General features: G+C 35.8%; 6 protein-coding genes across 8 annotated transcripts; 4 read left to right on the top strand and 2 right to left on the bottom strand.

Annotated features, from left to right (window-relative positions):
• Positions 1-8214: 8214 nt before the first annotated feature.
• LOC112088183 lies at positions 8215-12222 on the top strand. Its single transcript, XM_024158468.1, has 2 exons — positions 8215-9211; positions 12077-12222. The coding sequence occupies exons 1-2, from the start codon at positions 8215-8217 to the stop codon at positions 12220-12222; spliced, it is 1143 nt and encodes a 380-aa protein (XP_024014236.1).
• A 517-nt stretch (positions 12223-12739) lies between these two features.
• LOC18021746 lies at positions 12740-14376 on the bottom strand. Its single transcript, XM_006404621.2, has 5 exons — positions 14193-14376; positions 14019-14092; positions 13643-13766; positions 13236-13547; positions 12740-13159 (listed from the first exon to the last, which is right to left on the bottom strand). The coding sequence occupies exons 1-5, from the start codon at positions 14304-14306 to the stop codon at positions 12887-12889; spliced, it is 897 nt and encodes a 298-aa protein (XP_006404684.1). The 5' UTR covers positions 14307-14376; the 3' UTR covers positions 12740-12886.
• A 209-nt stretch (positions 14377-14585) lies between these two features.
• LOC112088161 (DNA oxidative demethylase ALKBH2) lies at positions 14586-16950 on the bottom strand. 3 transcript variants are annotated; one of them, XM_024158425.1, is made up of 9 exons: positions 16841-16950; positions 16665-16741; positions 16341-16419; positions 15926-16141; positions 15593-15709; positions 15312-15504; positions 15001-15221; positions 14810-14936; positions 14586-14723 (listed from the first exon to the last, which is right to left on the bottom strand). In XM_024158425.1, exons 1-7 carry the CDS (start codon positions 16931-16933, stop codon positions 15025-15027), a joined length of 972 nt encoding a protein of 323 aa, XP_024014193.1. In that variant the 5' UTR covers positions 16934-16950; the 3' UTR covers positions 14586-14723; positions 14810-14936; positions 15001-15024. The 3 variants fall into 3 exon arrangements, with proteins under 3 accessions (XP_024014193.1, XP_024014195.1, XP_024014192.1); XM_024158427.1 differs by having other exon boundaries at positions 14810-14912; XM_024158424.1 differs by having other exon boundaries at positions 14810-15221.
• A 287-nt stretch (positions 16951-17237) lies between these two features.
• LOC18021745 (bifunctional aspartate aminotransferase and glutamate/aspartate-prephenate aminotransferase) lies at positions 17238-19800 on the top strand. The gene is made up of 10 exons (XM_024158374.1): positions 17238-17427; positions 17643-17895; positions 17971-18064; positions 18148-18251; positions 18335-18583; positions 18675-18788; positions 18864-18947; positions 19023-19193; positions 19276-19389; positions 19476-19800. The coding sequence occupies exons 1-10, from the start codon at positions 17297-17299 to the stop codon at positions 19614-19616; spliced, it is 1455 nt and encodes a 484-aa protein (XP_024014142.1). The 5' UTR covers positions 17238-17296; the 3' UTR covers positions 19617-19800.
• Positions 19801-20111: 311 nt separating this feature from the next.
• Positions 20112-21531, top strand: LOC18021743 (protein NEN4). The gene is made up of 5 exons (XM_006404619.2): positions 20112-20657; positions 20808-20854; positions 20993-21056; positions 21133-21309; positions 21406-21531. Exons 1-5 carry the CDS (start codon positions 20211-20213, stop codon positions 21499-21501), a joined length of 831 nt encoding a protein of 276 aa, XP_006404682.1. The 5' UTR covers positions 20112-20210; the 3' UTR covers positions 21502-21531.
• Positions 21532-23391: 1860 nt separating this feature from the next.
• On the top strand, positions 23392-25949 carry LOC18021744 (inositol-3-phosphate synthase). The gene is made up of 7 exons (XM_006404617.2): positions 23392-23730; positions 23853-23921; positions 24001-24384; positions 24489-24831; positions 24916-25092; positions 25182-25370; positions 25456-25949. Exons 1-7 carry the CDS (start codon positions 23543-23545, stop codon positions 25636-25638), a joined length of 1533 nt encoding a protein of 510 aa, XP_006404680.1. The 5' UTR covers positions 23392-23542; the 3' UTR covers positions 25639-25949.

Below are 25949 nucleotides of genomic sequence, written 5' to 3'. Positions count from 1 at the left end.
CGACTTTGTTTGGATGATGGAGCAAACGCCAGAGGTGATCACTACTTGATGCTGGCGTTGCTGTTCGTGTTTGCAGCCATTGCGTATATGTTAAGTACAAGTCCGTTTCCTTATGTTTAGTAGATTTATATTAAGTAGAATGGTAGACTTATATTATATTGTTGGTAGATTTGTTGTAAAAGACTTGTCATGTTCCCAATTACTGTCGAACGAATGGTAGACTTATATTATATTGTTGGTAGATTTGTTATAATTAATAGCTTTCGAAATGAATAGCACATAAATCTACTTAACACAACATAAATAACACAACATAACTTTCATATAAATCTACTACATAATAAAAACAAATCTACTTAACAGAAGTCTTTCAACAAACATGAAAGTACAACTACTGATGCAATCAACGTGGCCAATCCATAGCAAACGACGGTACTACCTACCAGAAATTGGCACATTCCAATTTCCAGAAGCAGGATTCACAAAGTTGATCCCCATACGTCTCTAGTAGGTATTCATCTCCCATCCATTGCATGTCTGGTACTTTGAGAGAACCACAAATCCTTGTACTTAAAGACTTTTTATAAGCCTGGAAAACCATTTCCACCAGTTCCTCGGGCTTCTGGAAATTGAACGCAGGCATGAAGATCTTTTCCATTGTCAATCTCATTTTCTTTGAATCTTCCCGGGAGAGAGCTTTAACAGAGTTGAATACCTCTGATGTGCCATCCATGGTTAGATGTAACATAGTGTGGCAGTACTTACCCATGAGAAATCCATTGTCTGATGCCATTTTAATGAAATCACACCCTGCTTGGAGGCTATGTTCGAAGAAAATCAGCGATAAACCTCTTCGCAATTGGGCGGATGGATTTCCTGCCGCCAAGCACCGACTGAAGAATGCACCGACCCTTCCATGAACATCCCACTTCCATGGCAAGATAATGTTGATTAAATCAACATTCCTAAGAAAACCCGCTTCGTTAGAGATGTTGTTAAGTGTTTTCGACGAAACTTTTGCAAGACAAAGATCCGCATACGAGTTTGAAGATATTTTTAACAATATCTCGTACAAAAGATCAGAAGGAAGCGACTCGAGATTCGCCATAGGAAAATCGGGATGGGAAATGAATCGTCTCGGTTGTGGTATTTATAGAGAACTCACAAGAACTCGAATCGTCTCGATTTAGAGAACTCACAAGAGAACTCGAGTCAAGAGAAGCTCTCGAAATCAATGCGACTGTTCGTTGGGAAATGAATCAAGAGAAGTTCTCTAAATTGATGCGACGGTTCGTTGGTAACGGTTTATGGTTACCGTTACCATAAGTCTACCATATGGACGAAAATTGCAAGACGTACAACACTGCAACCATAAGTCTACCAAACAATAGGTTTTTTTGTAGATAGAACAATTCTTTTAGGACAAAAAAGTAATTTTACTCCATAAAGTCAAATGTCTGCCAAACATTAACTACTAAGTCTACCTCAAGCATGACAAATAACTCTACCATATAAACAAGTCTACCATAAGCATGTCATATGTCTACCAGATCAAGGTTAACTCTGTAAATACCAAACTTAATTAATCTACCACATTGCTATTTCACAAAGTCTACCATACGGCCGATAAGTCTACCAGATTACATAAACTCTACCAAACATACAAACAAATCTACCAACATCTTGTAAGTCTACTTCATGTCATTATTAATCTACCACAAATCAGAATGAAATTTATTTAAAATATAAGTCTACCACAAAACAAACAAATCTACCACAAAACAAATAAATCTACCAACAGTTTGTAAGTCTACCTCATGTAACATATAATCTACCACTCACCAGAATGAATTTTAAGTGAAATAAGTCTACCACAAGTCAAACAAATCTACTACAATAGCGAAAACTCTACCAACTATATATAACTCTACCATTAAACAGATATATCTACCGCACGTATTGACAACTTTTTCCACATAAATCTACCGCTAAAGGAAATAAGTCTATCAAATCAGAAAATAAATCTACTTCATTGTCAATAAATCTACCGAAAAAGTCAACTATGCGAGAAAGTCAACGCTTTTGTTAACAAGTCTACCAAAACTTTTGACAAGTCTGCCATTCATAACAACAAATCTACCGAAACATAATAAATCTACATCTCATCGTCAAAACTCTACCAAGAAAAGTCTACCAACATTTAAAAACTCTACCAACTCTTGAATAAATCTACCATCGCCCTAATAACTCTACCAACAAAATTTCTGCGTTGACCAAAGTTTCATAAGTCTACCGCCATTGCTTGGTAGACTTATTAAATTTTGAGTGCATAAATCTGCCTACGTGGCATTAAAAAAGTATTGGCATTTTCGTAATAAGGTTTTTTTCAACAAATGCGAAAATGGTGTTTTGGGTATGCTAGGTTAGTTTTGTAAAAAAAATAAAAGTGCGTCGAACCAGTAATATAGATACTTTCTAAGGTTAGTGTAGTAATCCTCCCTAATAGTTTTGCATTCTTGTATGTTTGATGCATCTTTTGTTGTGACTGATTTGAGGTTGCAATGGATCAAGATAAGCATTAGGCTGACCAAAATAAGGAACATAAAAGTCAAAACAAGCATATATAAAATAGTAAAGAGTGTTATAATAATAGGTATAATTTATTATATAGATAAATATAAATAAAGACAAAATTTTATATCCGCAAAAGAACAGTATACTCGTAAAAGAGAGAGAGAGCGGGAGGATGAGAGAGAGAGAGGAAGAAGATGTTTTTAATTGATGATGAGATGATTTACAATCGAACGAATCGTTCGTTTATATTGAAGATAAAAAGTTTAAGTTACTATGCGTAAATAGTGACGATGGGCTCCACAATAATTTATCATGTTTGATATGTTTCTTTTTACGACTTTCTCTCGTTGTTTATAATTGACTTTTGTAAAAAGAGAACATATATTTAAAAGATAAATCAATTTTTTCATACAATATAAGTTTCCATCCAGGATTGTCGGAGTCCGACTTTTTTAACAAATCCATTTTCAAAAGCTTTATTTCCATCCAGGATTGTCAGAGTCCGATTTTTTTACCAAATGCATTTTCAAAAGCTTTATTTTCATCAAGTTCCTCGTCGCAAACAAAAAACTGAAGATGTTCATTAATATTAAGAAAATAAGATATTATGTCCTCCTAAGTACTTGTACCTAAATAATTATATGGATGGTTTATCTGGTAATGAAGTTTGAAATTTCAGTCATATATATACTTTCTCAAGTCTTGTAGTTTCAATGAAATGATTAGATGTGTTCTTTATTAAAAAAAATAAGGTAGCCACATAAATAACCAAAAATCAATCGTTACACTTTTCTTAATCATCTAAACCAATAAATGCACAAAAATTGGTCTTCCAAAAATCTACTATATAAAAGACGCTGAACTCTCTTCCTCCTATTGACATGTCAGCACTTCATAAGATGACATATGTCCTACAATTTTTATTCGTAAAAATCAAAATTTACAAGTTCAATGTATGTCTATTCGCTTTGTAATCATAACGAAAATGGAGAACTCCAATAGTCAAAAAAAAAACTTTAAAAGGGTTTATGGTTTGTGCATCATTGAGGCAAGAATCTCAATTTTTTTCATATTTCCATCATTTGAGGCGAGGATTTCAGTTTCACATCGGTTAAAAGAACATTTCCAATAAGAAAAAAATTCTTCTTCTTTTCCATTTGTGTTTAGGCCAAGTTCTGGGAAATAGCTTCAAGCTTCGCGTCAACAGAGGATTGAAGGGAAAAAACTCAGCTCCATGAATAGCCTCCTTTGCGGGATAGATATTGTCGAATTGAGCCTCCAAAACCCGTCGGCCAAATTTAATGCCGCCTCCTCTGCTGTGTCGAATGACAACTACTCGCCGCTTAGATTCCTGGGTAAGCAGATCTTAGCTACATCAACAAACAAAGGTGTCATGCCTCCATCAATTACTCGCCGTTTCATCTTACCCTCCATCTCTCTTCATCTTCAATCTTTTTCTAAGTCCTATACATTGATCCGTTGTTAAATTCACGTCTTCGTTTAGTTTACCAATCATGAAAGGCTTTCAAAAATTTTAAAAAGGTCATTAATTTTCTCTTCAATTTGTCAATTTTGGTCTCTATGAGATTTTGATTTGGCAATAAATTTGGGTTGCTCCATTTTTTTTGCCGCTGAAACTTTCATCGTGCAGTGCAGAGTTGGCCAAAAACAATGGCTCGTGGAACCCCCAAATCAATCAAAACCTTCAAGGGAAGTGGACAACCAAACCCATAGGCGGAGCCGCGGAGGAATCAAGCTTGAAAATGGGTGGGTTAGTCTGGACATGATGGTGGCAGATCGAACTGGTGGTAAGCTATCAGCAGCAGTTTCATTGCAGCAATTAGGGTTTTCAGTCTCTGGTTTAGATCTGGTCTTACTTTCAGTTTAGTCTAGATTTTGATTTCTTATTTTACTGGTTTAGTTTCCCAAACCAGACCTAATTGGGTTTAAGGTTCGGTTTATTGATCCGGTTTACTATTATTGTAATAAAAAATAACCAAAAAAAAATAATTTAATGCAAAAAAGGTTCTTTAAAAAAATTGGGCGTTTGGGTTCCAAAACACGTGAGTGAGCAAGACAGCCGAAGAATTTAGTTACTTAAGTGAAATAATTTGGTTTATTCTTATGGTTTTTAATTGTCATATTGGCATCTTCTGAGTCTTGTAGAGACTGGATCATATTAAGCTTCCCTTCTTTATCTTCTCTTTCGAGGCAATCAAATTTTGCAATCATATTCTTATGCCATCGATCTATTGTATTAAAAGAAAAGCACTTTTAGTGCTTGCATCCAAACATTCCCAATTTTTTTTAAAATAAATTATTTGAAAACTGTTTTAAAATTATCCTATTTTGTTGCGATAATATTTTTAAAAATACATTTTCTTTTCTATATAATACTAATTCTAAAAATTAGATATTAATTTAAATAATTAAAGATTTTCTTAATATATGTTATATTTAATTTAAAATTTAAAATATTTTTTAAAAAATTGCAATATTTAAGTCTAAAAGTTAGATATTAAGTTAAATTACTTCAGACTTTTTTTAAATATAGTTTAGATTTAATTTAACATTTGATATTTAAATAATATTTTCATTCTAAATATGATTAAAGAATATGTTATTGTATTTTTTTAATCATAATCAATCAATCTAAAAATTTACATATTGAAAATTGAAAAATATTTATATTATATGGTAATTTGATGGTAAGTTTTTTTTTATAAATATGGTCTGATGCAGGTTAAATTATCAAAACATGCAAGATATTAAGCTAAAAGTTATATCAAAATTAGTAAATATTTATATGATATAGTAATATGAACGGATGAGTTAGAATTATGTTTTTGTAACTACAATTTTTACGGATTAATAGAATGAACGAGTTAGAATTATATTTTTATAATAACTGTATTTTTTATTAATAGAATAATCGGTTTATAATTATTTTTTTATGATCATGGTCATAATAATACTAAAAAAATAAAAACAAATAATATATAAATAAAAAATGAATTTTGTCACTTATTAAAAATTATATTTATAAAGAAAACATAAACAACATTACAAAATTTGATAAATTCACGTGCAGATGCACGGGGTAAAATCTAGTTTCTATTTAAAATGTACGAATAGACTTGACATAAGCATGAGATATTTCTATCTCTATTTCCTGATTTTATTTATATTTCTTGTCAATATGAAGATTCTCCGACAGTACACAAAGAAAGATTTTTTGACAGATCCAAAATGACATCAAATTCGCAATATTTGATTAGTGTATCACATGCATCACGGTATATTCATATTTTATATATCTAATGGCTAATCCTACACTATGAATGTTAATGTTTTCAATGCTCCAAGAGAAGCTTCCGACAGTATGCAATGAATAATTTCGGCGACCCTGAGTTCGTGACCATGATAATGTTGTTTTCATTGTTGTCAAATAAATCAGGCAGATGCTATATACTTTTTTGGTTCTATCTGTTTCATTACGATTGCTAACGGTGTAGAATAGTATAAGTTCAAGAAAAAGATATTGTAATATATCACTATTTTTCGTTGTAAGTTTATTTCTGGCTTTTCAGTTACATAGTTATAATAAGATGCAACAAACAAAGTTACTAGAATTCAATTTAGAGTTTTTTTATAGGAGTTTGTCAATTGTCTAATTAACAAACTCCCAAATCATAGTCTCTTTATGCTTTTTTCCTGTTTTGATGATATTTTCTTAAATATAACATGTTTTGCTCGATATTTTTGACTATCAAAATCTTTCTCTAATTTCATATTGAACATAGCTTAGCAAATAGAATGGAAAAATAACACATGCATAAAAAAGTATATTTATATTAGTATAAAAAATATGGAAAAACTTATTTTCTACATAATAGCAAAATGAATCCAGCAAATTATTATGTTCTTATTATGAGCTATATAATAATATCATTGCAACTATAAATGTAAACTTATTCAAATAAAAATTATTCAAAACAAAATCCGCGCATACGCGCGGATACTCACCTAGTTTATAAAATAATGGTTCCAAACATCTGTACAAAATCTGAATTCATGGCCAATAAACGTTGATTGTTCCTCAATAAGTTTTCACTTACAAACACCTAAAAAACCGATCATGATTGCTTAACTTGTTGGGTATGTTCATGTGCTTGCAGATTTGATGACAATGAGTAAATCTGGATTATGGTGTAATGTTCTAGCCCTGAGATTCATGTTCTTTCATATTATCATTGTAATCAGTAAATGGAATAAAAGACTTTGTATTGTTCGTAATTACATACCATGGGTGGTCTGTATTTAATAAAATAAGATAAACCGGTTGATGAATATTAAAGTCTTAGATTAATATGTTTATATGTTTCATAGAGTAATCTTGTATATTAGAATGAAAGTTGTGTAGAATTGAAAATAATTTATAAAATATTGTTCTAATTTATACATTAGATTGAAAGTTATAAATTAATCAGTTATGAATCCCTGATGTTTTGGGATTGGATGGTAAAATATAAATAATAAAAATGATATGCAATAATTCTTAGTATCGAAGTTTTTTTTTTACTTTGTTAAATTTAAATTTTAAGGATTCAGAAAATATGACTGCAATCAACTTGAGCTAATTCCACATGAATGAAGTTGCAGTTTATCAATCTTTTTTTTTTGAACAGCTCAGTTTATCAATCAAATAGTATTAATTAATAAACATTTCAGAGCAGACAAGTTTTGTCGACGAGGTTTATATCCCTGTTTAATAAAGAAAATTTGAGAAAATACTTTATCATGAGTTTGTAATTTTGAAAAATACACCAATTTTAATTTTTTTTCTACACTTATTGGGAAGTAAAATAACAAAATTAATCATGATTTAAATTTGAAGTAATTTATTATTTAAATTGTAATATATTTTGAAAATATATATACTTAGATTTTCCGCACAAAAATATCTAGTTAGTTTTTATTTATTTTATTTTAATTACTAAATAATATTTTAATAAAAAAATTCTTTTTAATTGAATTTGTCTAACAAGTCGAAACTTCAGATTCTCTGAAACAGAGATCAAACTCATTTTCCAAACTCACTACGTCAAAATCACGATTCTCAAATAAAAAATATATATATATATATATTTTTCGTTCTTATGATATTGTTGTGGTATTATGATTCTTCTCTTTTTATTTTCAAAATGGTTTGTTTTGTTTTTATTACGAAGGAAAATGGTGCATATAACTGGAGTTTTTGGTGAATGGCAAGTGAAAAAAGGAATCATGGAAATTCATCGTGAATACTGAAAAATGAGGTAAATTATTCACGATTAATGATGGTTTGAAGTTTGCTAATATGGTTCAGATGGTTCATGAAGATTTTGGTTTGAATAAGTTGGTTGATGAGGTAGAACTTAGCTATGCCTTGCCTGAGTCAATGATGAAAGACATGCCCAAGGATACTCCACCTATCTTCGTAACTAATGATAGGCAACTAGAGACATTTTTTGAAATGTGCAGATCGATGCATGTTTGTCTTTGCATCTCAGTTAAAAAAAAAATGTTCATCCAGAGTACCAAAATGTTGATGTCTGCTCTCGCGAATTATATGTGGTTTATGGAAAAAGTAGTGCAAATATGATTGAAAATTCATATGAGAGGCAGAATAGTAATGATGAGACAGAAGTAGAAGCTTTGAATTTTAACGATGGAAAAATCATTAAAAAGGGCCAATGGTTCAAGAATAAGGCAGAGTTGTCTTGGAGTATACGAATGCTTTCGATTGAACGCAAATTCAGAATCAGTGTTAAAAAGTCAGACACTAAATTGTTAGTTGTCAAGTGTGTTGAGGCAAGCTGCAACTGGATGGTTCGAGCTACAAAGAGTAATCCGTCATGTGAGTATTTTTGGGTAACAAAGTACATCGACAAGCATACATGCCTTTCTAGAAGATTTGGTAGACCAAAAGCTCCATCGAAAGTAATAAGTAAGCTTGTTTTGGAAACTTTTGGAAATGCTGGTATAAATATGAAACCAGGGGAGATCTCTACAACTATGAGAAGAAGATATGGTCTTGATTCAACATATTGGAAGATATGGAAAGCTAGAGACAATGCTCGGGAAGAGGTATTGGGTACTCTTGAAAGTAGCTATGCTCAACTCCCTGTAGACATCCACAAGATTAAGAAGGCTAATCCCGACGCAATAGCATGTCTGGAGGTTGATGATCTTCAACGGTTTAAGTACCTGTTTATTTCGTTTGCTGCTTCTGCCAAGGGTTATGAGTTCATGAGAAAAGTTGTTGTAATGGATGGGACTTTTTTGAAAGGGAAATATAAGGGTGTTTTATTAGTTGCAACGGCTCAGGATGGTGACTCTAGAATTTATCCTCTTGCATTTGGAATAGTAGATTCTGAGAATGATGCATCTTGGGAGTGGTTTTTCACCAAGTTGAGGTCTGTTGTATCAGATGTTCCTAGATTAGTAATAATATCTGACAGACATCGTTCTATTTCTAATGCAATTGAGAACGTGTATCCATTGGCTCATTGTGGAATTTGCACTTATCATCTACTAAAGAATGTCACTGGTCAATCTGGAGGAAAAAAGATTGCTCGATTGGTAAAGACGGCCTGTACGACAGCAGAATTCAATGTTATTTTTACCGAAATACATCGTCAAAATCATCGACAGCAGACTGCTCGGTATTTGTTCCAATCTACTGTTTATACAATCTGGCGAGAGCGGAATGCTCGACGACATGGGTCACCACCTATTTCAGGGACTAGAATGATCAGAGAAATTGACAAAGGAATTCGAAATCGATTCAGTTCAATCAGGCTTCTTGGGGACTCAAGATACGAAACGGGTACCCAAGAATGTGTTGCGGCTCGACAAACTGTTTGAAGGCTGCTCTTGGAAGTAAAAGCTTTGGTCTCATTCAAGCTCTTTTACTACTCTTGTTTTTTTGTATTTAACAAACAGACCGCATCTTTGATGTAAAAACGCCTTTTTTTGGGTTTGAATAAAATCTAACATTCATTCAAAAAAAAAAAAAAAAAAAAAATGGTTGGCTTCTCCAAACATATCCGTTGCAAACTTTTGCTGGATATCACTGATGTTTTCATCAGACAGTCCAACATTCATATCTATGTCTAACGCAAGACACTCGATATACTTCATAGCATATACTCCACAATCACCCGTTTGAGTGTTCTGTGGAATTCTTCTACATCTTGATACTGTGTACTCATCAGTACTTAAACCGTATTGGTCAGCTGGTGAAGCCAATGATTTGAGAAGATATGGAAGCATACGTGCATATGGCCTCACCAACTCTGTTATCTCATCATCGCTAGATAGCGAAATAATACTGTCATACACTTCAATGTGCTGGTGAGGAATTGAGATAGCCAAAACAATCCAATGAACACTTTTAATGTTTAGCACAAGGTACACATCATTGACATCAACGCCAAGTCTCTTATTTGTACTTTCACACCTTGGTAAAACACCTTTATAGTAATCAATGAACTCACTGCTCCAGTCAAAGTTTCTCTGGTTTTCTGAGAACTTTGGGTAGAGCTTTGATATCAGCTTTGTGAATGGCACATCCAAAAATGCCAATCTTTCACTACGAAAAGGACATGGGGCTTTTGCTAATTTTTTTCTCATCATAGACATGGCAATGTCAATATGCTGCATCAAACAAACAAAATTTAGTTTATGTACACTAAATATTTACATTTGTGAAAATATATTTTTTAAAAAAAGGTGTGGGATTTAAAGATATATAATATCAGAAAAAATGGTGTGAATTTCATAGAGTAACCTACTTATCCAAGTCGCACAAGTCTGTCTTGGATCTTTCAAGCTATCTCGAAAGCACATTTTGTTTTGGGAAAACCGACATTGTACAGATCCTACATCATCTTTACGGCAAGCGTTTCATAACCACTAGGAACACGTTTCAGAAGCATCTTGTCGATTAAGTGTTTGATAGTGTAAAATGGTGGAAACGTTTGATGGGGTTCTTCAAACATCTACGACACACAAACGTTTGTGACTCTTTAACCAAAGTCTTCAATTTTTTTAGATATTTTTCTCCTATTTGTCCTTATTTTATCTGTGTAACATTGGGCATGCAAGAAGACGCTCTAGAGGTTTTGACATATATTTTGTATAAAATGGATAAAGAGTTAATCCCACTCACAAGATTCAATACTTCTCAGCTGGATCGTAAATGAGGTTGAATAATTGTGGAGAGATACCTGTCATGCTATATATTTTTTTTCATTCCGAAGTCTATGTAAATCTAAGGCCATTGTAAATCGGGCCTGGGAATTGGCATTCGAGATATAAAAAATAATGAAAATCATAAGTGAGAGGAAAAAAAAATCAAAAACTTACAAAACATGATGGATTTCTTATCTCCAATGATATCTCCAAGGTCGAGGATGTATTTCACCTCCATATTGGGTTAAGTTTGATTTGCACAAACGGTGCACTTATGTGTTATATCAAAATTCCAAAATGTAATGAGTAGAGGGCTTATATGGTCATTATCGAAACTTGAACATGGTAATGGTAAAGATAAATTGTCTATCATGAGTCCTTGTAATATGGTTAGAAATATCTATTGTGGAATCATTCATATAAAAAATATTTGTCGTGTTTCTAACTATTAAGTGGAATTAAATTGGTTCGACTTGATTGATATCATCATTTGTAATATGATATTAAAGTAAATTAGAATTTTCTATTAAATTTTCAGATGAACAAATAACATTTCTAACCAAAAGTGACATTAATTTTAGTTGGTGTATATTGTACACAATAATATTTACTTTTTTCTCTTAAAAATATTCAATTTTCGCATAACTTATTTAAGATTACTAAAATTAGTCAAAATTGACTCCATAGCTTAGGCCTAATGGCTTAGTCAAGAAATCAAGAATTGACTACATGGCTTAGGCCTAATGAGATTTAGTAACACATCCTACTCAGTCACTCAGATTTGAATTTCATTAGAAAGGACGTGGTGGTGACACCCAAGCTGAGATTTATAACACGGTGGAGATTGCTGAGGAAATTGGAACCTCTTCAAAGAAGAAGAAGAGAAGGAGAGACTCTGGATTCGATCCCTAGGGGAGTCGTTAATTTATTTTTATTTTTATTTGGTCTCGAGTTTTCTCTCAATAAAAGAAGAATGAAGATAAAGAAAGGGAGAGCAAGAACCCAATCTGTGATCAATGTCATATGGAGGAAAAATCTGTGAATCATCTCCTTTTCCAATGCACTTATGCTTGGTTGGTTTGGGCTTTGACTGGGATCCCAATTACTCGGAATGGTGAGGTGGCACATTCTTTCTTCACCAATTTTTATAGGGTTCTCAATGTATCCAAAGATCATAGTATGGCATCTGAAGCAACAAGGTTAGCCCCTTGGATTATGTGGAGACTATGGAAAAACTGTAATGATCTGATCTTCAATGGTATAGATCATGAGATTCATGAGACCGTTAGCAAGGCGAAAGAGGATGATGCAGATGGATGGGCTAATAGAAAAGAGGTGACAGATGAGGAAAATGTGGTGATCTTGGCTGCATCCCACAGAGGTAAATGGCTCCCATCTCCAGAGAATTGATTAAAATGCAACGTAGATGGAGCCTGGTCGCAACAAAATAATAAGAGTGGTGTGGGTTGGGTGCTACGAGATCACCATGGAAGAGTTTTATGGTTAGGAGCAAGGACAGTCCCAAGGTTACATTCGGTTTTAGAAACGTAAGCAGAGGCGTTAAGATGGGCCTTTCTTAGTTTGGTGAGGCAAAATTTTGAGAACGTGATATTTGAAACTGATTCTAAGTCTCTGCTTGATGCTTTAAAGGATGAGACAGCCTGGCCTGTGATTCACATGATATTAAACATCTATTGGCCGGGCTTGGTAACCATAGGATTGTGTTCTACCCTCGGGATGGAAATAGAGTGGTGGATAGAATAGCTAAGGAGACTTTCTCTAATAGAATAATTGTCCCTAAGTTGTATTCTATGGTGCCAAATTGATTAAACTCTATTGTAGAGGATGATTTGAATGGGTTGTAAACGTTTTGAGGATGAATAAAAAGTTGTGGAGCCAAAAAAAAAAGATAAAGAAACAGAGAGAGAAGAGAACACATGTTGAAGTTTTATATTAGGAGTGACAACGATCAGACAAAAGACCACACGAACTTAAAAAACTAGATCCTAAAAAACCTAAAAACTTGAACAGATCTTAAGTGCCTGAGATTTACGCAGAGTCAAAAAGACTCATTTTAGACCAATGAAATGCTGCTCTCACCACCGGGAGGTCTCCTCGCACCACCATAGTAATCTCGATATTCCGACTTCCCATCAGCAAATATGTTGTGTCCGCTCATTTCCCGCAATTTAGCTGAGCTATGCATCTTCTCCGAATAACCAGGAGGGATTTTATCCGATTTGAAGATACCATTGCTTGTGAGTTCCTGAGACTTTGGGTTGTGTATCTTCCTTGATGACTTCAAAGCATGTTCTTCAGTAACCAGTCTGTTACCACCGCTTTGCCCCTGTTGAAAACATATACAATTGTTAGTTTCTAGCCATCCCAAGTATCATCACAACTGTAAAGACACTACTTCTTACATTAGAGGCTTTAGTAGATGCACACAAGCTCCTTGGCGCAGATTCCTCCGTGTTCTTACTTCCTTTAACTTCATGTTTTGTCGCAGATGATAAGCGGCGAGGTTGGCTTTCAGGAGGAGGAAGAGAAGACGCAAAGATGTCATGACCAGTGATTGACTTGGTCTTGGAGTTCGATATCTGCTTCTTCTTGCTCTTCGAATCTGCTTCGGTTTGTACGGACCTGCTCAACTCCTTTTGCTTCGCAGCCTCGGTTAAAGTGGCTGGTTTCTTAGGGGTCACATTCTCTTCACCGCTAAAAGATATCTGGCTATCCTGCAGAAACCAGTAACCATTTTCATAGAAACATCATTTACCATTTATCATCCACTGAAACGTAACAAAGAGTAGAAATGGATTGAGATAAGTACCTGTTCATGATGGTAGTGGTTTATTGTCTTGTGAATTGGTTCATCTTTACCATTATCAGAGAATAAGTCACTACCAGTCATTTCTTTAAGCTTGTGCCCAGAACAGTTCTTCCTATAAGAAACACTGAAAAGAGACTTGGAAGATGAAACCATTTTTCGTGAAGAAAATCACAATCAGAAGCAGATTAAAACCTAATTTCTTTCCTTTCTCGTTGTAGATATCAACTAATCAGACGAAAACCCTAAATCAGGCATAAATCGAGTCTAAAATGAACAAATTCAGCATTACCAGGTATAAGTGCTTCTTCTCAATCAGTAAATCACGATGAAACATTGAAATCGGTTCGCATGAAATGAAAGAGATGAAAATTGTTACTTCTTATTCAGAGATTCGGCTTCCTTGTTGGTGATTTGACAGCCACCAAGGACCTCGCTGATATCATCGGACGCCTGAGAAACGGAAAATAATCAGAAACGAAAGTTTCCACTCGTCGTCACATAATCGAAGCACGGGATCACATAAACGAGGATTTCTCGCCGGAAAACGAACCTGGTTAGAGCGATTCGCGGCGGAGGAAGAGTCGGGAAGACGGATCTCAGACCAAGAGAGAAGATCGGCGGTGGAATGATGCGGATTGTTCAACGGTACGTTTCTTCTCTCCATAACTCTCTTTTGATTTTCGCTTTCGCACTTTCTTTTTTCTCACTCTTTGATCGAAAATGATTGCTAAATTCTAAATTGTCGCTGTAAATAGCGCTTTGAAGCGAGAAAGCTTATTTCAAACTTCTATTTAAGTATTTTGTTTTTTTCTGTCAACAGCTCTTTCTTTTTCTAATTTTAGTGGATGATGGATGCTTTACATTTTTACTCTTTAAGTAAAGAATTGACAACCTAATGATTGATCTCGATTTTAAATTTTCGACTTTTTATAAAAACTGAATCTAAAAATAAAACCGTATGTAAAACAGTTATGATTTGGACTAATAGAGAAGATAAAAGTTTTTCTAAAGCTTGAAGCTTTTTTTGGTCATTCCTGGCATCAAAATCCAAATATCACATCTTTGATCATTTTGTATGTCCCTGCACAAACAGAAACACAGACACACAAATATGTTAGCACCGACACGAAGAAGATAACAAACAGAGAAGACAGAGACATGGCTTACATTAGATGTCTAAGCGTCCCGTTGTTCAACAGAGAGGGCTGGCGCAACACAAAACTCTGCCACTCTTCTTTATCGATCTTCTCGTCAAGTTTAGTATTAGCTTCTTCAAATGAATCAGTGTTTATATCTAGTGTCAAAGAACTAAGATGAGAAGCCTAGTCAATGTGACTGGAGATGATGATCAAGCACACCTTGTCTATGATGCTTTGCTCGGTTTACAAAACAAGCCTGAAGGTGAGGTTGATACGAGTGCCCTCTGCCTTTGCACGTTTTGGCACAGAATGAATCCAGTCCCTTTGCGTGTATCCCCTCATCACCAGCAACGATCCATGCTTCAGTGTGAAAGTTTGTTGATTTTCTTTGCTGCTTTTCTTTAACCTCTTACTCGCCGGTCCACCATCTCCTGTTTTCTCTGCAGGTTCACACACAAAACATAAACGTTTGTTCATGGCTTTGCAGAAAACTTACTCAGTTAATGGCATTAATCGAAGGTCCCACATACCATGAGAAGATTCTTCAAGTTTCTTTTTCTTCAACACAAAATCACGTTCGCATCCAAACGAGACCGAAGCAATTTCAGGAGTTGGACCATAAAGCTTTTCATCATCTGCATGCCAACCAACATAGTCATTTGCGCCTTTGTACCTATTTAACAGCAAGCTGTTGAATCTGCTTCCAGGAAGAGCCTTGTAAATCTGGCAAGACAAAAGTGAGAAACGTTAGTTTCAACAACCACTAGAGCGCACAAGGGGACACACAGAGCACAGGGGTTTTAATATATACAGCATCCAGAATCTCCTTGAGAGGTGGAAAATCATCCCACGAATAAGCATGAGGTCGATATCCACTGTACACGAGCGAAGTCAATCCGCTACTCGCAACATAACAAGTATCTCTCGGCTACAGGTGGCAAATGCATATGATTAGAGAGCCACAAAAACACAAATTTTTAAAGGACTTTTTTTCTCTCAGACAAAAGCTGAATCTAGCCATGGCAATCTTTGTTCCTTAGTTTCCACAATATACAACTGAACCCACAAGGAGATACGGTTAAGCTTCAATGGATCATATGAACTCCAAAAAATGACCGAGAGAGAGAGAGAGGGGAAGGTAAACCTGGAGGCAAGATCGACCAAAGACGCGAATGGTGGGCCTGGTCCAAGGAATATGCTTGTCGAGATAATCGAAGAAAGTCCAAGATTGTTGAAATGGAAGAAACCTCTGAATGTAGATGAGGTCGCTTCCATGGCCGAGATCGATGGTTCTCCTAACGGGAGGGTTGTAAGGTACAGTATTATCCACCGCTACAATCGATGTCAAACTCATCCTCCGCTACACATCAAAACATACAATATAATTGCTTTGGTGTTTGAAAGTAACTTGTTGAGAAGAAAGATAGAAACGTAAAGGAGAAAGAGAGTGTAGATACTACCAACTAGCTGAATCTTACTGAGCTTCTTTATTGTATATGCATAAGTTGTGTGTGACCATTCCCTATAAACTAGGTTTCTCTATTGGATGAGACAAGTACCTGATCCTGATGACAATGGAGCTCTGTCTTGTAATTTGAATCATCTTCATCATCGTCAGAGAATATGTCACAAGCAGCCCTGTAAAAAAAAAAACCTTGTTTATGAAGAGAAACTTGGAATCATTCAGAAGCAGATTGAACCTAATTTCTTATTCTTTTTGGCTGTAGATATCAATTAATTAAACAACATCTGACACCTAAAAATCGAGTGTAAGATGAACAGAAGAGAAATTCAGTAGAAAAGTAGAAACCTTTCACCAGTAATGAGTATAATCAAGATGATAGTATTGAAATCAATTGGCATGAAAGAGATGAAATCATTACTTCTTATTAAGCGATTCATCTTCCTCATTGTTGGTGATTTGACAGCCACCATGTACCTTGCTGATTCCATCAAACGGCTGAGAATGGATTTTTCAGAAAGGAATCGTCACTCCTCAAAACTTAATAAATAAATAAAACGAATCACAGGAACGATAATTACTCGCCGGAAAACGTACCCGGTGAGAGCAATTAGCAGCGGAGGAAGAGTCCGTAAAAAGATCGGCGGTGGAATCATGCGGATTCATCATCGGCACGTTTCTCTCCTCCATACTTGGGATGTGAAGAGCGCTTGGTGAAAAACCGAAATGTATAAAACCAAAACCGGTAAACTCAAATTTATTTATACACCCGAGTGGTTTAATTACTTAACCGAATAATAACCGTCCGTTAAGAGAAGACAGAAAAACCGAAGCCAGACTAACCGTCCGTTAAGACGAAAAAGAATGTTTATATTTCCCGGCGACATTATCAGCCGCCGGCGATTGACAAAGGGTTGGTGGCTAATTTGAAAATAATTTTTAATCCTTTTTTTTTTTGCAACTTTGCCCTCACCAACTCCTCTTCTTTCGTTTACAAATCCCCCCTAAAGCTCGAGTCTTTATATCTCTCCACTCACCAACCCACCTTCTCCAATGTCGTCTCAGAGCTCCGCCGCCGTCATTTCCTCCGCCATTGCCGCCGCCGCCTCTAGAAGTGAATCATTCCCAGATTCAAGGAAGCCAATCGGGTCGATTCGTTTCCAACCCCTGCCTCTCTCCCTCTCGTGAGTTTAGCCTCTATTCTAATTTTCAATTTCGTGACTTTTGATCAACTGTTTCGATATATTTGATTTGGCTGGTCTTATCCATCACTCATTACTCTCTCTCTTAGAAATCTGAATCATTCCTCTAAAGTTGGAACCTTTGAATTCGATTAATGCTTCTTAGATTGGGAATCGCTCGATGTAGTTGCTACTTAACTTTGGTATGAAACGCTTAGGTACTGTAAGTCAGGGAAGATTTCATCTAGAATCTGTGCCATGGCCAAACCAAATGATGCAGAGACCTTGCCATCATCACCATCATCATCATCATCAGTAGATACTTCACTTAGCCCGCGAGTAAAATCCTTAAAACCTTCCAAGACTATGGTTATAACCGATCTTGCTGCCACTCTTGTTCAATCCGGCGTTCCGGTTATAAGACTAGCTGCAGGAGAACCCGATTTCGATACACCTAAAACCGTATCCGAGGTTCTTACATTTCTCCAAGTGGTTTCTTTATGTTCTGTTTTGTCTGGTTTGTTCTGAATCAAATGTTTCATATAGGCTGGGATCAATGCGATTCGAGAAGGTTTCACTAGGTATACACTAAATGCAGGTATCACAGAACTCAGAGAGGCAATATGCCGGAAGTTAAAAGGTGAACAAAAAAAACACTTTTGCTTTGTAATCCGTTTATGTCAATCGAAATGGAGTCAAAATGTTTGTATTCTGTTTTCTTAGAGGAAAATGGACTGTCTTATGCACCGGATCAGATCTTGGTTAGCAATGGAGCTAAACAAAGTATCTTACAAGCAGTTCTTGCAGTTTGTTCTCCTGGAGATGAAGTAATTATAACAAATCTTTCTTTATGTTTCCTTTCGTTATGATTTTGTTTGTAATTAACAGTAAAGATGTTTTCCTTTGCTAGGTAATAATTCCTGCACCGTATTGGGTTAGTTACACAGAACAGGCGAGATTGGCGGATGCAACACCTGTGATTATTCCCACCAAGATCTCTGATAATTTCTTATTGGATCCAAAGGATCTCGAGTCGAAATTGACTGAAAAATCTAGACTTCTTATCCTCTGCTCTCCATCCAACCCTACTGGATCTGTTTATCCCAAGAGTTTGCTTGAAGAGATTGCACGGATCGTTGCTAAGCATCCAAGGCTTCTGGTATATAGCGTAAAACTCAACTCAATCTTTGTAACTTATGTTTTATTTTTTAGCTGAAAAGAAAACTCTGTTTCTTTCATTTCTTTTATAGGTTCTATCAGATGAAATTTATGAACACATCATTTATGCGCCTGCAACACACACAAGCTTTGCTTCTTTGCCAGACATGTATGAAAGAACCTTGACAGTAAACGGTTTCTCAAAGGTAGATATTTTATTATTGACTTGTGATGTTAAGGGACTAAATTATTTGCTGATCGACATCGTATGACTTGTAAAGGCTTTCGCAATGACGGGTTGGAGGCTTGGATATCTTGCTGGTCCTAAACATATAGTGGCAGCTTGCAGTAAATTACAAGGCCAGGTATATATATACACAAACATAGGTTTAGGAAAAGCTGTGATAGTGAGATGAAATCGGTTTTGGTTTCTTTTAAAGGTTACTTCAGGAGCTAGTAGCATTGCTCAGAAAGCAGGTGTTGCTGCACTTGGTTTAGGAAAAGCTGGAGGAGAAACTGTAGCTCAGATGGTGAAAGCATACAGAGAAAGACGAGATTTCTTGGTTAAAAGCCTCAGTGAAATCGAAGGAGTCAAGATCTCTGAACCTCAGGTGCTTACTTCTCTTATCTTCGAAGCTATTACTTGCTAGTTTCTTCTTGTTGTTCTTGATTGTTGAAATTGTTTACTTGCAGGGAGCTTTTTATCTCTTCATTGACTTCAGTGCATACTATGGTTTAGAAGTTGAAGGTTTTGGTTTGATCAATGACTCATCGTCTCTTGCATTATACTTTCTTGACAAGTTTCAGGTAAACTCCGTCAAAACCTATTTCAAAGGCATTTCCACATTTAAACAAGCGTTCATGCGTTTTTGGGTCTGTGTTTATTTTTATAGGTTGCAATGGTTCCTGGTGATGCTTTTGGGGACGATAGTTGTATTCGGATATCTTACGCTACATCTCTTGACGTTCTACAAGTTGCAGTTGAGAAGATCAGGAAAGCCCTTGAGCCACTCCGTGCCACTGTCTCTGTGTAATGGTTCGGACACACAAATGTGTTATTGATCATTATGATGTTGTAAACATATATCGACTTTGTCTCCAATCCAATAACAACTCTTTCTCTGAGCTTTATTCTTTCCTTGAGGAACATTTTTGTTTTCTTCTAATAAACCGCTGTCTTCACTGTAAATCATTTGAAAGAAATAAAGATTGCTTGTGTTATTTAATAATGATTATAGAATTGGATCTGGCTTATGTAAAAATCTTTATCAAGTTGAATCTCGTACAGTATTTAATATTCTGAAAAAGTATTATAAATAGCATAATGATATTATTTACGCTTGACTGAGAATCAATGGAATCAATTCTCTTTGATAGCCCAAATATCTGACATACATTATACCTAAGAACTGTTCATAAGAACCTTTGTGGGTTGGCAAAAATACAAGATTCTTGCTTTACCCTTGAAACCAATTTTTCTCCAGTAAGTTAACTTTAGACTCAAGTTAACCTCCAACACAAACCTAGACAATGACTTGTACCACAAACAAAACCCATCTCTTTCCCCATTTCTCATTATATACACAAAGAGAAGGAACAACTCTTAAAAGTTAAAACTCATCAAAACAATGGAAATCCAAGGATACACGAGCGAAATTGTCTTCTTCGATCTGGAAACAACAGTACCGAACAAACCAGGACAACCAGGACAACGTTTTCACATCCTAGAGTTTGGATCAATACTTGTATGTCCGAGGAAACTCGTGGAACTGGAGAGCTTCACCACGCTTATACGTCCCAAGGACTTGGCCGTTGTCTCATTGAGGTCTTCTAGGTCAGATGGGATCACGAGAGGTGCAGTCATGGACGCACCATGTTTCGAGGACGTGGCTGATAAGATCTATGGTGTGTTGAACGGTCGGATATGGGCGGGACATAACATTAGGAGATTCGATTGTGTTAGAATCAAAGAGGCTTTCTCTGAGATTGGAAAGCCTGCGCCTGAGCCGACTGCGATCATTGATTCTCTTGGGATTTTAAGCGCAAAGTTTGGCAAACGAGCTGGTAACATGAAGGTATGTTCATATAAAAAACGTAACACCTTTATATATATATTCTATTATTTACATCTCTCGAGAGGATAAGTCTTCATTTTGGTACAAGATTCTCGGTTATCAAAACAAAATGTTGCGTAATATAACAAATTTCTTTGTGTTATGTTATAGATGGCAAGTTTGGCTTCGTATTTTGGTCTTGGAGTGCAAAAACACAGGTACGCACGTACATACATATTATACGTATGATATATATATTTTTTTTTATCACAAACGCTAGCTAAGTTACAATATTTAGTATAACTACAATTATAGAGACTTATAAAAATAAAAATGCGCATATAAATACTTTGCAGAAGCCTGGATGATGTGAGGATGAACTTAGAGGTGCTCAAGCATTGCGCAACAGTGCTTTTCTTGGTACATCGTCGCTTGAAACAACATGCATAATTTTTAAAATTAAAAATTATCATATTAACACTAGAAATACATACAGGAATCTACTCTTCCAAATCAATTGGAAAGAAAATGGCAAAGCCCTTCAACGATCATGACAAGAAGTAGAAGTCAATATAATTCTAAAATATCTCCTACTCCAAATCCAATTACAAATGGTCTACATAGTTACCGAAGCCAAAGGGCAATGCCTTACAAGAAAGGTGGTCTTGGAAAGGTAAACTATGCAAATTACATAATCTTTACATTCGATTATATTGAATTTTCTCTACATATATAATAATAAAATGGCTGTTTATGTAATTTATAACAGATTGTGACTCGGAATGTGAAGAATTTGTTATGTAAAGCTCAAAACAGCCAATCTCTCCAGACCTTTATCAAACACTCGCATTCTTTGCTTAGATGATCAAATTCATTTATTGTATATATTAATAAGATGTTGTAGACTTGTAGTCCAAGACTTCGTTTTCTTAATCAAAATTAGGAATCGGTTTATGGATTGTGCAAGTATCTTCAGATTTTGGAATTTAATTAGTATATGCTATATATTTATGTTATGGCAAAAAAATGTGAATATATAAATTAATTAATATTTTAAAATAATCGTTATGGGAATTATATACATTTATACAGTGATAAACATGAATGTATGTCCAGTGATAATTGATGTTACATCACGACAAACATACTAAATGACCTAGAAACTTCTCACATATTCAATTAGAGATGATCATTTTCATAAAGTAAACAGAAAAGAAAAAACTGTGAGAAAAAAAGTAAACAGAAAAAACAAAATATAAATGAAAGTAGGAAAAAATGTGTGGCTTGAAATGGATAAGGTTGGAACTGTGTTTCAAAAATTAACTGCATAAATCTTGATTGTAAACAATAATATAGACAATAACTAAACCAAAGTATTTACATTCTCCCATTTCTATATACGGAGTACTAAACAATGTAATTGAATCATTAGTTACTAATAGTTCCTAACTAACCGAGCAGCCTATTAACCGAGTGAAGTACTTAAGTGACAGTTATTAGTTGGTGCCATTATTTGAGCTTTTTATTGTTGTTGTTAAAACCATTATTTGAATTGCAGTGACCACCGGTGGATTTTCTACGAATAATTGTAGTTTTACAATATCTTACCATTTGAATGCAAGCATGAACCACCCTAAAAAAACATTCATGTTTTTAATAGGACCTTCAAAAATTGTTTCGTCTTTTCTATATGATAATAGGACCACTCATGCATGTTTACTCAAATTAAGTAATAAACCCACTTTTCTGCTTTAACCACAAACCATGCTTTTGATTTGTGGTCACTGCTTCGTCTACTGCAATATTTTTGTCATTTATATTCACTCGTCAGGTCCACAATAATTCACGACTATCTGACATTAACGTTTAACTCTCGAGATCTAATGATCTTGGTAATACAATATAATAGTCACCATGAAAGTTGAAAATAATGTTAAAAGATAAATAAACTCTGTAAAGTTTATGTATACATTGTCATTGGAAATGTGAGTCTAACAATGAACATATCTAACTATTGGCAACACGTATACTTATGATAAACGGCTCCAAAAATAATATGAACAGAAAATTCTTCTGCAATACACTATTCTATAGTATAGGATTCAACACTTTCGTTTATAATGTACAACAAATTCTATTCTCAGCATATCAAACCTTCAATCTGATACTATAATTTTGTATTTACATTTGTAAACTTCTAGATTTTTCCCAAACAAATGAAACCATCTCCACGAGTCCAATTTCAGTGGGACCCCCTAGACCCTACGTTTAAAAACGGTCGCTACTTTACCATTCACGGAGACGTTAACTCCCTCACGCGCCATCACTAGACGTGACATTATTTCTTCGACACGTGTCCATCCAACAAGACTAGATCCACACAACAGATCGCGCGTGGCGCCCATGCGTTTCTTGGTGGCAAAAACTCCGTCGTTTTAGCCGCTTCTCACTTCTCTTCTCGCTTCCTCATCCCTCGGGGACCTTCGAGACTTCGAGTGCCTTCACAGAAAGGAAGACGAGAAAAAAAGAAAAAAAGTATGGGACCCAAAGAATGAGAAAGCAAACAACAAACAAGACTTGTATTCACGTAGTTCACGCCACGTGTATGGACCCAGCTTCCGACGTGTCTCTCACATTCTAGCTTTTCCTCACACGTGTGAGCCAAACACGTGTGGTTTAGTGGCTCACAGGCTCTCTGGGCTTATGAGTAGTGTGGGCTCGGTCGCTAGCTGCACCAACCATCTCCATTCGCTTGTGGGAAGGGACCAGCGATACACTGACAAGTCGCCACGTGTCCAATCCCCCTCTTCGTCTTCTCTATAAATCGTCGCTCTTGCTCGTCGATTCGAGATCACAAAACCAAACACAGAGCTTAACCAAGAGAGAAAAGAAGAGAGAGTGAGAAAATGTTCATCGAGAGCTTCAAGGTAGAGAGCCCAAACGTGAAGTACACAGAGAATGAGATCCATTCGGTGTACGATTACGAAACGACAGAGGTAGTCCATGAGAATCGTAACGGTACTTATCAATGGATTGTGAAGCCCAAAACTGTCAAATACGATTTCAAAACCGACACTCGTGTCCCCAAATTAGGGTAAAAGTTTGAATTTTTAGCTTGTTTTCTTTGATTTCCCTACTCGAATTCATCTGGGTCGGTGTTAAAATCCCGAAATTTGACGCACATTTTCGATTTTGACATTTTTTTGTGGTGATTAGGGTTATGCTTGTTGGTTGGGGAGGAAACAATGGATCAACTTTAACCGCTGGTGTGATTGCTAACAAAGAGTGAGTTAAAACTTTGATTCAATTTCTCTGTTCCGATTAGATTTTGGTTGAGATTTAAAAATTTGGAGAATATGTGTAGAGGAATCTCGTGGGCGACGAAAGACAAAGTGCAACAAGCGAATTACTTTGGTTCACTCACTCAAGCTTCGTCGATTCGTGTCGGATCTTACAATGGCGAAGAGATCTACGCTCCTTTCAAGAGTCTCCTTCCAATGGTGAATCCAGACGATGTTGTGTTTGGTGGTTGGGACATAAGTGACATGAACTTAGCAGACGCCATGGCTAGAGCCAGAGTCCTTGACATTGATCTGCAGAAACAGCTTAGACCTTACATGGAGCACATGATCCCACTCCCTGGAATCTACAATCCAGATTTCATCGCTGCGAATCAAGGGTCACGTGCCAATAACGTGATCAAAGGTACCAAGAAAGAACAAGTTGATCACATCATCAAGGACATGAGGTAATAATTTTTTATATAATAGGCTGTCATATATCTATGCAGAATTGTTAGTTAGTCTGTGAAATTGATTGTTTTTGTGTTTTGATGTGATGGAATCTGTTTAGGGAGTTTAAGGAAAAGAACAAAGTGGATAAGCTAGTTGTTCTTTGGACAGCCAATACAGAGCGTTACAGCGATGTGATTGTAGGGCTTAACGATACCATGGAGAATCTAATGGCTTCTGTCGAGAAGGACGAGTCTGAGATCTCGCCTTCTACGCTTTACGCTATCGCTTGTGTTCTTGAAGGCATCCCTTTCATTAATGGGAGTCCTCAGAATACGTTTGTTCCCGGACTTATTGAATTGGCTATTTCGAGGAATTGTTTGATCGGTGGGGATGATTTCAAGAGTGGTCAGACTAAAATGAAATCCGTTTTGGTTGATTTCCTTGTTGGAGCTGGTATCAAGGTAAAAGAAAGATACCTTGTTCGTCAAGTAAACTTAACTTGTTAAAATTCTTGTGATTGATCTGTTTGTTTTTTTTTCTGGCAGCCTACTTCGATTGTGAGCTATAATCATTTGGGAAACAACGATGGCATGAACCTCTCAGCTCCACAGACTTTCCGCTCTAAGGAGATCTCAAAGAGCAATGTGGTAGACGACATGGTGGCTAGTAATGGCATCCTCTTTGAGCCTGGTGAACACCCTGATCATGTGGTTGTCATCAAGGTTCGATATTGAATCAGAGTCATCAATTTTCTCTTCTTATGCGTATCTCAAAGTCTCAAATCTTTGCTATTGTTCTGAATGTTTTGCAGTATGTGCCGTATGTTGCCGATAGTAAAAGAGCTATGGATGAGTACACGTCCGAGATATTCATGGGAGGGAAGAACACAATTGTTATGCATAACACTTGTGAGGATTCTCTCCTGGCTGCTCCAATCATCTTGGATCTTGTTCTGCTCGCTGAACTGAGCACCAGAATCCAATTCAAAGCTGAAGGAGAGGTTTGTATTCCGTTATTTAGTACCTGAGAAACCCTTAGTCGTATTAAAACCGAGTTTTTCATGTTCGGATCTTTGCATATTTCAGGGAAAGTTTCATTCTTTCCACCCAGTAGCTACCATACTCAGTTACCTCACGAAGGCACCTCTTGTACCGCCGGGAACGCCGGTTGTGAACGCTCTATCGAAGCAGAGGGCAATGCTGGAGAACATTCTTAGGGCTTGCGTTGGGCTTGCGCCAGAGAATAACATGATCATGGAGTACAAGTGAAGGATATGATGAAGAAGCAGCATAGGGACCTAAGAGCTTAGGATATGCAGCAGAATCAGAAGAGGGACCTAAAATGCTCAATTGTTACCTTTATCTATATCATATTGTGTACATTATATGAATGTGTGTGAGAGAGATGACATGAAGAAGCTTTAGGGTTAATTTGTGTAATAAGGATTGGGGTAAGCGTATTTGCGAGAAGATTAGCTAAGCTTTTGGATCAAATGTGTAAAAAATTTTCAAAGTGACTATGCTTGTTTCTCCTTGTAGTATACCAAATTTATGATCTATGAATATAAGTTTTCATATAA

The sequence above is a fragment of the Eutrema salsugineum genome, unplaced genomic scaffold, assembly GCF_000478725.1.
Source record: "Eutrema salsugineum unplaced genomic scaffold, Eutsalg1_0 scaffold_15, whole genome shotgun sequence".
Lineage (NCBI taxonomy): Eukaryota > Viridiplantae > Streptophyta > Magnoliopsida > Brassicales > Brassicaceae > Eutrema > Eutrema salsugineum.
The sequence above is the reverse complement of the archived record's forward strand: the minus strand, read 5'-3'. Positions and strand labels throughout refer to the sequence as shown.